The 14303-nt window shown below is 48.5% G+C and overlaps 1 protein-coding gene across 1 annotated transcript in view; it reads right to left on the reverse strand.

Moving 5' to 3' along the window:
- The window catches only part of LOC142466154 (solute carrier family 12 member 9-like), a 149410-nt gene that overhangs the window by 109184 nt on the left and 25923 nt on the right, over positions 1-14303 (reverse strand). Inside the window, 3 exon segments of the mRNA XM_075570974.1 lie at positions 1585-1879; positions 5031-5077; positions 5080-5166. Coding sequence (XP_075427089.1) covers positions 1585-1879; positions 5031-5077; positions 5080-5166 — 429 coding nt within the window.

Raw genomic sequence — 14303 nt, forward strand, 5'->3', positions numbered from 1 at the left:
AGGACCTGCGGAGATGGGTTACAGTGGTGTGGTAGTGTAGGACCTGCAGAGATGGGTTACAGTGGCGTGGTAGTGTAGGACCTGCGGAGATGGGTTACCGTGGCGTGGTAGTGTAGGACCTGCGGAGATGGGTTACAGTGGCGTGGTAGTGTAGGACCTGCGGAGATGGGTTACAGTGGTGTGGTATGTAGGACCTGCGGAGATGGGTTACCGTGGCGTGGTAGTGTAGGACCTGCGGAGATGGGTTACGGTGACGTGGTAGTGTAGGACCTGCGGAGATGGGTTACAGTGGCGTGGTAGTGTAGGACCTGCGGAGATGGGTTACAGTGGTGTGGTATGTAGGACCTGCAGAGATGGGTTACGGTGACGTGGTAGTGTAGGACCTGCGGAGATGGGTTACAGTGGCGTGGTAGTGTAGGACCTTCTGAGATTGCTTACCGTGACGTGGGCTTACATATTTTGGCCAAAGTATTGAACTAAATGACCCATATTTACGAAGACAGAATATAGATATAATACATACTAATGTATAAATACTAAATAATTAGTCGCTGGATTTAGATTTTTTGGGGCCTCTTTGTCTCAGATACGTCAGACATCTTTCCTGGCGTTTTGTTCCTGCAGAAGACGTCTTTACTCCCCACATTAAGAAGTCTCACAGGATTACTGGTACCAGCCTCTCTCCTAACAAAACGCTGCTGTCTGAAGCGTTGTACTTCACGTCACTGTCCCTCTGGACTCTTCTAATTTCATTTTCTCCTGACCTTTCGACCGTTATAATGTAAGATTCATCAGGGAAATGAAATTTCGCTCTGCGTCCCTCACTAACCGTACAGAAGTGCGGACACAGCAGTGTGCAGCAGAAAGTGTAGTGTGGCTGAGCGCATTTAATCAGATGTAGCATTGTCGGTTCTTGGAAGACATCTTGTGTGTGTGTGTGTGTGTGTGTGTGTAAAGTGTAATACACACAACCCCACTTATAGCAGCCAGATGTGCGGCAGCTGCAGTGAAAGTCAAGTCTCACACCTCACCCTCAATATAGCAGTGTCACCTTCATTTTCATCACACTCACACGTACAACACAAGTCGCCCCCACGTGCTTTATAGGAATCATTCTCTTAAGATACAGAATCCCCCTCTAACTATCAGCTGTTCCTCTCACCGATTTGAAAGGGATCACTCTTAAAAGTATCAGATCCTTACACACATCAATTTTGGATCCCCTCCCTACATAAACTTCAACTCATTACCCCCTTTAGTCTGGATCACCTCTAACACAGGACCAAGCCAATGAATGATCCCACTGCTGGAGCGATATTTCTGTATACAGATCCGCCCCACCTATATATCCCCTCCATACTACCCTGGTGGTGCTCAGTCACATCTATTTATAGCTAGGAAAGTGAGTAGCGAAATGTAGCGGGTTTCTCGTCTTTCCTAGTTACATATCACTTGACCCAAGAGAAATGAATATGATCCCAATTTAAGAAGCCAATATTAACCCACTACATATATCAGTTGTGCATGGACCAGTGGGACCGCCCAGCGCCAGGATGGGCGTTATGTGCATGCTACGTTACTCACGGTAGAGGTTATCTTTGAGGGTTGAGAGTTTGAAGCCGGTGAAGGTCCCGTTCAGATGCATGGTGACGTTCTCCTCTGTAATAACGAGGGGGACAAACGTCTGCTTCACGGCAAAGAAGCTAACGAAGATCGTGATCAGAACCACCATGACAACGATAAAGATCAGGAAGGTGGCCTTGGCATAGATACTGGCGCCGACCAGGCAGACGAGGAGGCAGACGAGGAGCAGGATGGTGCCATAAAGCAGCTCGTACCAGTAGGACCGAGGAAGGATGTGGATCGCACTGTTAGTGGCCTCAGCTGGAAATAACATTGGAGTACGTCAGTCAGATCAGTCATGAAGTCCGTCCCCCCCCACAGTAACAGAGCAACACAGTAACAGAGCAACACAATAACAGAGCAACACAGTAAGGCCGCGGACATGGTAATACCAGCTGCACTCCTCAGCGCTTGTGCTCTGCCCCGCCTGCTCAAGCAGGAGCTTTTTTGCGTCCTGTCAGGCGAGGCAGAGAGCACGCTTAGGAGGCGGGATGGAGGCGTGACGGGAGGCGGGGCTAGTCCCTGGCTTCCATTGGCTGTTTGCGGTCACATAACCGGCCCTCCACTCCTGTAAGTGCGAAAACTTCAATTCATCTGTCGTCTGCAATTCAGCACACGCGCCTGCTAAAGCCGCACACACACCAGATGCAGGAGGCAAGTGTGCTGGCTCCGCGCGGCGCGGTATTTTTTACCATATCCAAGGCCTACACAGTAACAGAGCAACACAGTAACAGTAACAGTAACAGCAACACAGTAACAGAGCAACACAGTAACAGAGCAACACAGTAACAGAGCAACACAGTAACAAAGCAACACAGTAACAGAGCAACACAGTAACAGAGCAACACAGTAACAGTAACATTAACAGTAACAGCACAGAGCAACACAGTAACAGAGCAACACAGTAACAGAGCAACACAGTAACAGAGCAACACAGTAACAGAGCAACACAGTAACAGAGCAACACAGTAACAGAGCAACACAGTAACAGAGCAACACAGTAACAGAGCAACACAGTAACAGTAACAGCACCACAGTAACAGAGCAACACAGTAACAGAGCAGAAGTGCACAATGCAGAATCTATACCTCGAATACATAGTAACATAGTAACACCATAGTAACACCATAGTAACACAGTAACTTAGGGAGCTGAGCATTAAAGTTTTCCAGCTGCGCAATCAAGGTACAAAAATGACAAAAATCACACTGACCCTATAGTACTCGGGCCCCAGTTTTGCCGCCGGGTGACTGATACACCTCGGTACCTCAGGCCCGTTGCATTTGCCCCAGACTGACCGTGAAGGAACGTGTAGCTCAATGAGGGCATATTTACTAAGTGGTGCTAAGTAGTAAGGCACCTTACAAGACATTCACTTGATGCAGGTGACACGGAAATGACCTGTGGCTCATTCATCAATGTACCCCGGGCCCTACGCTGCCAGTTTGCGAGTTCCCGGTAGGAGGAGTTATCAGGCGCACATATTATTATGGGATGTGCAACTATTTTGCTCCATGTTGCTGACACCGAACAATCCGCCACTTTTTGGGATGGCGTAAACCTCTTCCGCAGAACAACTTGCACTGGGGGTCGAAGTTCAGCAAACAATTCAGCGTTAATCCATCTCCCCCACGGGGAGTCAGTCTTGCAATGCCTTCCACGTGCTCCCAGTGCAGAAAGAGTTAAATGAAAATTGCACAGAAAGAATGGGAGAATGTGAGGATAACATGACTCCTGCAGTGCATCAGGACTGACGCACTCCAGAGAGAAGGGCTTAACACTGAGATCCATCAGCGGAGAGTGGAGGACTGCGGCGTCTCCTCTCTCAGCATCGTATTCATGATTGCGAGCTGTCCGTCTCTCGCTTGGCGTGAAATTAGTGAAAATTAGGAGTAAACAACATTTTTAAGAAGGGACACGAGCTGTGATTTCCGAGAGCAGATCAGAGCGCTCGGCACTTGTGTCTCGGGGGAAGATAAGCAGGGAGAGAGCGTTTATCTCATTGCGTCTTCATCAAGGCTGAGGAATCGCTGATGAGCGAAGGCAGCGCTGGCAAAGGCTACAATTTCACTTCAGGGAGACTTTCCTACTCATGTAAATTGGGGAGCGTCAGGGACCCAGGAGGACAGAGGGTGGAGAGAGGAGAGAGGGAGGAGAGAGGAGAGAGGGAGGAGAGAGGAGAGAGAGAGAGGAGAGAGAGAGAGAGAGAGAGAGAGAGAGAGGAGAGAGAGAGAGAGAGAGAGAGAGAGAAGAGAGAGAGAGAGAGAGAGAGAGAGAGAGAGAGAGAGAGAGAGAGAGAGAGAGAGAGGAGAGAGGAGAGAGGAAGGAGAGAGAGAGAGAGAGAGAGAGGGAGGAGAGAGGAGAGAGAGAGGAGAGAGAGAGGAGAGAGGGGAGGAGAGAGGGAAGGAGAGAGGAGAGAGGGAGAGAGAGGAGGAGAGGGAGAGAGAGGAGAGAGGAGAGAGAGGAGGAGAGAGGAGAGAGAGAGAGGAGAGTGAAAGGAAGGAGAGGAGAGAAGGAGAGAGGAAGGAGGGAGGAGAGAGGAGAGAGAGAGGAGAGAGGAGAGAGAGAGCGAGAGAGAGAGGGAGGAGAGAGGAGAGAGGAGGAGAGAGAGAGGAGAGAGGAGAGAGAGAGGGAGGAGAGAGGAGAGAGAGAGAGAGAGAGAGAGAGAGGGAGGAGAGATGATGAGAGAGAGGAGAGAGGAGAGAGAAAGGAGAGAGGAGAGAGGAGAGAGGGAGGAGAGAGGAGAGAGGGAGGAGAGAGGGAGGAGAGAGAGAGGAGAGAGGAGAGAGGAGAGAGAGAGAGAGAGAGGAGAGAGAGGAGAGATGAGAGAGGAGAGAGAAAGGAGAGAGGAGAGAGAGAGGAGAGAGAGAGGAAGAGAGTGGAGGGAGGAGAGAGGAGAGAGAGAGGAGAGAGGGAGGAGAATTATGCAAACATGTTTCATCTTCAAAAGTATCAAACCCTGATAGTGTGCAGGGACCAGCAGTATATGTCGGACGTGAGAGCATATTAGTGGCAGGTGGTACATGTAATAATTAGTAGCTCCCTGAATCCCCTATATAGCTTTATGGGGTAGGGTTACTCCCAATAAGATTCTTTTTTTCACTTTCTTTGTCAGTATTATTAAATGCCCAGGTAAACCCTTCCCTGAAATTCATGGGTTCACGTCACATACCATGCAAGAGTTAACCCCTGGCTGCAGACTGGGTAACTCTACTTCCGAAGTCCAAATAACAATGATCAATGATTATTACTGGCTTTAATCCTGACCATAAACTTCTGACAAATTCGACGAGAGAAGGTCACAATTCAAACATCGTTTTTTAAATACCCTATAAAATGTCCCAGTGGATTCTATACAAACCTTCATGCCGATAGGGGCACACACAGACATCATGGATAGGTCTTACCTGGCGAGATCCCGACATGTCCACGATGTTTTCCACCAGTCCCAGATATACAGGGCACTGCCACACACATTGGCCAAGAAGAACATGATCCCAATACTTCCCCCAAACTCAGGGCCCAGCGCCCGGCTGATCATGTCTGAGTGATGGAGTCAAGGGCAGTATGAGAGACAGCGAGACAGCGAGACAGCGAGAGACAGCGAGAGAGAGACAGAGACACACTGCCTTGTGATCCCGGTCAGTACTTCCCTGTCATGTTCGCTTTGGATAACATGTTCTGTGCTGCTAATAACCGCTTTAGAATTCTGCCCTGATCCCTGAAACTCTGGAACCACAACTTACCACCCATGCACTGTTACTTAGAACCACAACATACCACACATGCACTGTTACTTAGAACCACAACACACCACACATGCACTGTAACTTAGAACACAACATACCACACATGCACTGTTACTTAGAACCACAACATACCACACATGCACTGTTACTTAGAACCACAACACACCACACATGCACTGTTACTTAGAACCACAACACAGCACACATGCACTGTTACTTAGAACCACAACATACCACACATGCACTGTTACTTAGAACCACAACATACCATACATGCACTGTTACTTAGAACCACAACACACCACACATGCACTGTTACTTAGAACCTCAACACAGCACACATGCACTGTTACTTAGAACCACAACACACCACACATGCACTGTTACTTCAGAACCACAAACACAGCACACATGCACTGTTACTTAGAACCACAACACACCACACATGCACTGTTACTTAGAACCACTAACACACCACACATGCACTGTTACTTAGAACCACAACACACCACACATGCACTGTTACTTAGAACCACAACACACCACACATGCACTGTTACTTAGAACCACAACAAAGCACACATGCTACTGTTACTTAGAACCACAACATACCACACATGCACTGTTACTTAGAACCACAACACACCACACATGCACTGTTACTTAGAACCACAAAACACCACACATGCACTGATACTTAGAACCACAACACACCACCCATGCACTGTTACTTAGAACCACAATACACCCCACATGCACTTGTTACTTAGAACCACAACACACCCCACATGCACTGTTACTTAGAACCACAACACACCACACATGCACTGTTACTTAGAACCACAACACACCACACATGCACTGTTACTTAGAACCACAACACACCACCCATGCACTGTTACTTAGAACACAACACACCACACATGCACTGTTACTTAGAACCACAACACACCACACATGCACTGTTACGTAAAACCACAACACACACCACATGCACTGTTACTTAGTACCACAAAACACCACCCATGCACTGTTACTTAGAACCACAACACACCACCCATGCACTGTTACTTAGAACCACAACACAGCACACATGCACTGTTACTTAGAACCACAACACACCACCCATGCACTGTTACTTAGAACCACAACACAGCACACATGCACTGTTACTTAGAACCACAACACACCACCCATGCACTGTTACTTAGAACCACAACACACCACACATGCACTGTTACTTAGTACCACAAAACACCACCTATGCACTGTTACTTAGAACCACAACACAGCATCACATGCACTGTTACTTAGAACCACAACACACCACCCATGCACTGTTACTTAGAACCACTGTTACTGTCACTGTTACTTAGAAGACCCTGTTGGGGGACCCTGAGGACGGGAGTTGGCCGCCCCACACCAAACCTTAGTAATCTATTTTATTACTATTCGTAATTCAGCAACGGCACTGAGCTCAGGACATAGCAAAAGAGAGTCTGCACAAGGTCAAAGAGAGGCTGCACAAGGTCAAAGAGAGGCTGCAAAAGGTCAAAGAGTAGGCTGCACAAGGTCAAAGAGAGGCTGCACAGGGTCAACACAATGGTGAGTGCTGAGGACCCGCTTAGAAATGTGAGTAGGGAGTCTCTGCCCTAGGGACACATCCAGGACACTTTCTTGTCAAGTTTGCAGACAAAGTTTTGATTGTTCCACAAACATTGCAATTCACTAATAATGCTTAACAATGCTTCCAGCTTCGCAGAGATGGCATAATGAATACAAATGTGGGGGGGAAATCACTGAATTGCGGCAAAAATGACCTGACCTTAAATACAGGAAAACTATTAACACTCGCTAAAGCTTCGAGATGTAGAGGTAATTCTTCTGTAAGTAAGCAAGACAGGTTCAATTCCCAGGAGGGGAAAAAATGTCTCTCTCATTTTCAAAGCCATTGTAAAAAATCTATGTGGATCATGATTTTGTTTTTGATCATTGATTTCCGAATAATCGATACAAAATTACACTGGACTTCGTGGGAGAGACACTCGGTTATCACTGTATGCTAAATATATTCTCAGGAGCATAATATATACACACACACACACACACACACACACACACACACACACTATTAAATACATTACATCCATTATAATACAATACGAGTGTGAAAAATAAAAGCACACAAAAGGAAAAAGGAATTTGTGAGCAGGAGAGCTTAAAGACAAAGAGATATGTTGGACAAAGTCGATGGGTGGTGATGAGCGTTGGATAGGCGATGGATGAGCAGTGGCTGGGCGGTGGATAGGCGATGGATGAGCAGTGGATGGGCGGTGGATGAGCGGTGAGCGGTGGATGAGCAGTGGATGGGCGGTGGATGGGCGGCGGATGAGCGGTGGATGGGCGGCGGATGGGCGGTGGATGGGCGGTGGCGGAGCGGTAGATGGGCGGTGGATGAGCGATGGATTGGCGGTGGATGGGCGGTGGATGAGCGGTGGATGGGCGGTGGCGGTGGATGGGCAGTGGATGGGCGGTGGATGAGCTGTGGATGAGCGGTGGATGGGCGGTGGATGAGCGGTGGATGGGCGGTGGATGGGCGTGGATGGGCGGTGGATGGGCGGTGGATGGGCGGTGGATGAGCGGTGGCGGTGGATGAGCGGTGGATGGGCGGTGGATGGGCGGTGGATGGGCGGTGGATGGGCGGTGGATTGGCGGTGGATGGGCGGTGGATGAGCAGTGGATGGGCGGTGGATGGGCGGTGGATGAGCGCTGGATGAGGCGTGGATGGGCAGTGGATAGGTGGTGGAGCGGTGGATGGGCGGTGGATGAGCGATGGATGGGCGGTGGATGAGCAGTGGATGAGCGGTGGATGGGCAGTGGATGGTGGTGGAGGTGGATGGGCAGTGGATGGGCGGTGGATGAGCAGTGGATGGGCGGTGGATGAGTGGTGGATGGGCGGTGGATGGGTGGTGGATGGGCGGTGGATGAGCGATGGATGGGCGGTGGATGAGTGGTGGCGGTGGATGAGCAGTGGATGGGCAGTGGAGGGGCGGTGGAGGGGCGGTGAGGGGCGGTGGGTGGCGGTGGATGGGCGGTGGATGGGCGGTGGATGGGCGGTGGATGGGCGGTGGATGGGCGGTGGATGGGCGGTGGATGGGCGGTGGATGGGCGGTGGATGGGCGGTGGATGAGCGGTGGCGGTGGATGAGCAGTGGATGGGCGGTGGATGGGCGGTGGATGGACGGTGGATGGACGGTGGATGAGCAGTGGATGGGCCGTGGATGGGCGGTGGATGAGCGGTGGATGAGCGGTGGATGAGCGGTGGATGAGCGGTGGATGGGCGGTGGATGGGCGGTGGATGGGCGGTGGATGAGCGGTGGATGAGCGGTGGATGGGCAGTGGATGGGCGGTTGGATGAGCGGTGGATGAGCAGTGGATGGGCGGTGGATGAGCGATGGATGGGCGGTGGATGGGCGGTGGGATGGGCGATGGATGGGCGATGGATGAGCGGTGGATGAGCGGTGGATGAGCGGTGGATGAGCGGTGGATGAGGGGATTAAGCCAAAGTGATTAGTAAAAACAACTGTGGGTTGATTAGCAGATTAGCCCAGACTAATGACATGCTTCATTTAGGAGGTGTTATCTTTTCAGAATGGACTGGATGGTGGGAAGAGGTGCGTTCCAAATACCAAGGTCATGATTCTAGACCTGCAGAGGTGGCGGTTCGGCTCATTTTTAGAATTCTCATTTTACGGCAGCTTTGTAGTAAATAGAATTTACCCCTAAGGGCACTGGGGCGTTACTGGTGGAGGCAGTGAGTGAAAAAAGTTGTAGGTATGAAAGAAAAGTGCAGTTTGTCTGGAAATGCTGGTTTTAGGGCCTCTAACTTACAAAGCGCCCTTTCTGAAAACACATTCAGCAAGAGAACAAAAACAGAAAAATGTCAGTTATTTCTAACAGATTTGGCAACAGAAACTTTCGCCATCATGCCAAGATCTAGCGCCGTTGGATTCATGAAGTATAACGCAAGCTTGAAAATAATTCAGCCAATAAAAAAAATAATTCAAAAAAGAAACCTTGCAATTTTATGCAAAAAGACTAGTTGCAGCGTGATTAAAGAGCGGGTTTGTGCATAGCTTTTGGAGGTTGAGCCTGCGTTTCATTGTTTGAATGTGTGGTCACCATTTATCTGTAATTATACAGAAAAGTACAAGCGTTATGAATGTGTGGGTTGAGCAAGCTAAAATTCAGCATAATGGTATCAAGCGCAGCCCTTCCTTAGGAAAGAGGATTGATAACGCAGGCGAAAATACCAGTTGGTGCTTTCATTGTGCGGAGCGTTGTGTTGCTGGAACGCAGTGGGGCGCCATTATTCCCTTCCCTCTGGGGTGCGCCTTAAAAGGCAAAATGGAAAATGAGCCGGGAAGAATAAAACGCTCTGCATGTTACTGTTCTGTGAATATGATATGAAGGTTCCTATTGTCTCGCTGAGTGTGCGGCTTTGCTAGGAAACGCACGGCGGAACAAAATAATACAGGCAGATTAATTTAAAAAAAACACGGTTTAACCCCTTTGTAGCTAGACGAGACATTAATGGATTATTCTGCAATGAACTGCAGGACACACACCAAACTACTTAGGATGCAGATCGTCCCGTCCGATTTAATAGCTTCATTTGATAATCCAAAAGCCATTTGTGGATGTTTTCTTTCAACGCTAATAATTTTGGAGCAATTTTAGCCGGTGTACCCGATCTCGCTGTGAGTAGCGAAATTGAAAGTAAATTTACTTTATTAGCATGATAAAAAGGCAGTGGGGCGAGATGGGCGAGACGGGGCGAGACGCTTATCTGACATTTTTACTTTTCCGTGTGGAAAGTTTCTCTCGGCTTTGTCCGAGGGCAAATTGCAATCCTTTCATCGAAAGGTAATAATGTGAGAGAGCGCTGTGTGAGGTATGTAACCTCTGTATTTACTGATACATAGCAGCCGTCAGCTACACACACGCACACTGCCAGATCACACCTTCCAATTTACAGCATGGCCACTGGCTTCACAAATAACACACAAGTACACACTGACTGTGCCCAGACAGTACATGTACGGCAGCACCTAACACACACACACACACACACACACACACACACACACACACACACACACACACACAGCATCCCCCCCCCCCCACACACACAGCATCCCCCCCACACACACACACGGAAACACACACACACACACACGGAAACACACACACACACACACACACACACACACACACACACACACACACACAGCATCTCACATACACACACACACACGGAAACACACACACACTGCAGCCCATGCTCATGTAGCCCATTTTAAGTAGCAAGCAAAGTGGTGTTTAAAAGGGAGTTCAAAAGGAGTGAACAAGTGGACAACACCTACTGGCCTGAATCCTGCATTTGACCTACGCTGGAAAGGAGGATATTATCTATCCCGGACTGCATATCTCAGCACGTTACTATTGCTGTGATGCTGCCTTTACTCTTTATATTTGCTGTGATCTGACTTCTTCTCAAATGATGCACTTCCTTCTACCAGCCTCATTATGTCTCTAACTCTATTCATATATCTCCATCTCTCCTTCCTTCACCACTTCTCAGTTCACATGAACTCCTCTCTTACCTGCGCCCTCTGTCACCACACAGCTATACCCCCTGCACTAAATAACACCCCTACAAATCATCCTCACACATCCTCTTTCTATCCATGCTTCTCCTCCTTGTTTCTGGGGATATCTCTCCCAATCCTGGTCCCTTCCTTATTTCTGTATGCTCTTGTCCTCGCCTTCCACATGCTACTTCTACTCCTTCTGGTGTTAACCCCTCCAACCTCATATCCATCCCCTGCCACCCTCCCTCCTCTCTCCCTTTCTCCTGTGCCCTTTGGAATGCTCGCTCCCTCTCTAACAAGTTCCTCTCTGTGCATGACTTCTTTCTCTCTCACTCCCTGCTTCTCTTTGCTATAACTGAGACCTGGCTCACTCAGTCTGACACTGCTCTGGAAGCTGCCCTCTCCTACGGTGGCCTTTCCTTCTCCCACACTCCACGCCCTGAAGGCGGGGGTAGAGGCGTGGGGCTCCTGCTCTCCTCTCTCTGCCGTTACCGAACCCTTCCTATTCCTCCCTCTCTTGCTTTTCCCTCCTTTGAGGTTCACACTGTCCAGATCTTCTCTCCTCTCCCTGTCCACGTGGCGGTCATCTATCGCCCACCTACCTCTACTCATTCCCCTTCTGCCTTTCTCTCTCACTTTGAATCCTGGCTCTCTTTCTTTCTCTCCTCAGACTCCTCTGTTCTTTTCCTTGGGGACTTCAATTGCCACATTGATGACCCCTCTCTCCCTTGGGCTTCCCGCTATCTCTTTCTAACCTCTTCTTTGGCCTTCAACAGTGGACTGCAGCCAGCACCCACAAGGATGGCCACTACTTAGACCTGGTTTTCACAAAAAAACTTTTCTCTCTCTGATTTTCCTCATCTCATTCTCTCTATCTCGCTTCTCCCCTTTTCCATCTCCATCTCCCCCTTGTTTCTGCAGAGACCTGCGCTCTATGAACCTGCCAGCCTTTGATTCCACTTTACGCTCCTTCCTCTCCTCTCTCAGCTCTGCTCCAGACCCTGACAACCTGGTAAGAAACTACAACTCTGCCTTATCCTCCTCTCTTGATCTACATGCCCCGCTTTCTCTCTGCCACCCTCGCCCTTCTAACCACAGACCCTGGCTAAATTCCCACACGCGCGTGCTGCGTTCCTCCACTCGTTCCTCTGAACGCCTCTGGAAAAAATCTCATACTCTCGCAGACTTCCTTCATTACAAAGTTATATTATCATGTTTCAACTCTGCCCTCTCTCAGGCTAAACAAACCTACTTTTCTTCACTAATCAACACGCACAAGTCTAACCCACGCCGACTGTTCTCTGTTTTTGACTCTCTAGATCAGATCAGGTCTCAGATCACCCTGAGCTGCCTCTTCTTCTTCCGCCATCTCACCTCAGGACTTTGCTGACTATTTTAAGGAAAAGGTGGAATCCATATGTAAGAACATCCTCTCTGTTTCCCCCTCCCATCCTACACCTCTTCCTAACTCTCCTCCAGCCTTCCCTGACTCTTTTTCCGCTGTGTCGGAGGAGGATGTGGCACTGCTGATCTCTCCTCCCTCTACCACCTGCCATCTTGACCCCATCCCTCCCATCTCCTCAAACCTCTTGTTCCTACTATAACCCCTATGCTCACACAAAATTTTAACTCCTCCCTCTACTCTGCAAACTTTCCCTCCTCCTTCAAACATGCAACAGTCATACCATTACTCAAAAACAGCAAGCTTGACCCTACCTGTCTTTCTAACTATCGACAAGGCTCCCTCCTGGCTTTTGCCTCTAAACTCCTTGAACGTCTTGTATTCGCTCGCTTGCTCCATTTTCTCAACACCTATTCTCTCCTAGACGCTCTACAATCTGGTTTCTGCACGGCTCACTCCATGGAAACAGCCCTCACTAAAATAACTGACGACCTCCATGCTGCCAAAGACAGAGGTCATTACACTCTGCTCATATTACTCGACCTCTCTGCAGCATTTGACACCGTGGACCACCCTCTTCTCCTTCACATTCTCCATACTCTTGGTATTCGTAACAAAGCTCTATCCTGGATCTCATCCTACCTCTCCCATCGTACTTTCAGTGTCTCTTCTGCTAACACCTCCTCCTCTATTGATCTCTCTGTGGGGGTACCCCAGGGCTCTGTCCTGGGACCTCTCCTCTTTTCTCTGTACACACTCTCTCTAGGTGACCTAATCACATCGCTTGGGTTTAATATCACCTCTATGCTGATGACACACAATTACTTTTCTACCCCCGAGCTTACACCTGCTGTACATAACAAAGTTTCTGAATGTCTCTTTGCTATATCACCCTGGATGGCCCTCCGCCGACTTAAACTTAACATGGCAAAAACAGAGCTCCTCATACTTCCTCCCAAACCTGGCCCTACTACCTCCTCTCTCAAATTCTCCCTTCCCATTCAAAACATTTCTAAAACCTGTTGCTTTTTCCTCCGCAATATAACAAAGATTCGCCCTTTCCTCTGTTACTCGTCTGCTAAAACTCTGACACAGACCCTCATTCTCTCCCATCTCGATTACTGTAACCTCCTGCTGTCCGGCCTTCCTGCCTCTCACCTGTCTCCCCTACAATCTAGAAAACGGTGAAAGGTCACAGCAGTGGCCTAAAAGATTCCTATTTGCACTCGCTAAACCAGAAATGCTAGGCTGGGAAAGATTCAATCCTTGGAGTAACCTCCATAGCCATACATAAACAATATTAAAATCACATTTATTTAACATATATACAAGAAATCTTAATTATTAAAACGCCACTATGTGGCTCCAGGGGGGCACAGAGAGAAGGATGAGTCGTCAGTGAGTGCTTATAAACTCATCTGGACAATGAGAAACTCCAATTAAATTCAGGGCAATGTACACATAATATATACTCCTTCTTGAGCTCTCTACAACAATTCACTGTATGCTAACAGTTCTGCGAGTACCCTATATACTGTAAATGGAAGTCCACAAGGGTAGAGATTGCTGCTGTATTGGTTATCACCTATGGGGCTATTTAGTACTTGTATGGCGTCACCCTATATAATATGCAAATAACAAAGTATATGCACCCCCAGTTCTGTCAGAACTGGGGGTGCATATACTTTGTTATTTGCATATTATATAGGGTGACGCCATACAAGTACTAAATAGCCCCATAGGGGATAACCAATACAGCAGCAATCTCTACCCTTGTGGACTTCCATTTACAGTATATAGGGTACTCGCAGAACTGTTAGCATACAGTGAATTGTTGTAGAGAGCTCAAGAAGGAGTATATATTATGTGTACATTG

This window comes from Ascaphus truei, chromosome 14, assembly GCF_040206685.1.
Source record: "Ascaphus truei isolate aAscTru1 chromosome 14, aAscTru1.hap1, whole genome shotgun sequence".
Classification (NCBI taxonomy): Eukaryota; Metazoa; Chordata; class Amphibia; order Anura; family Ascaphidae; genus Ascaphus; species Ascaphus truei.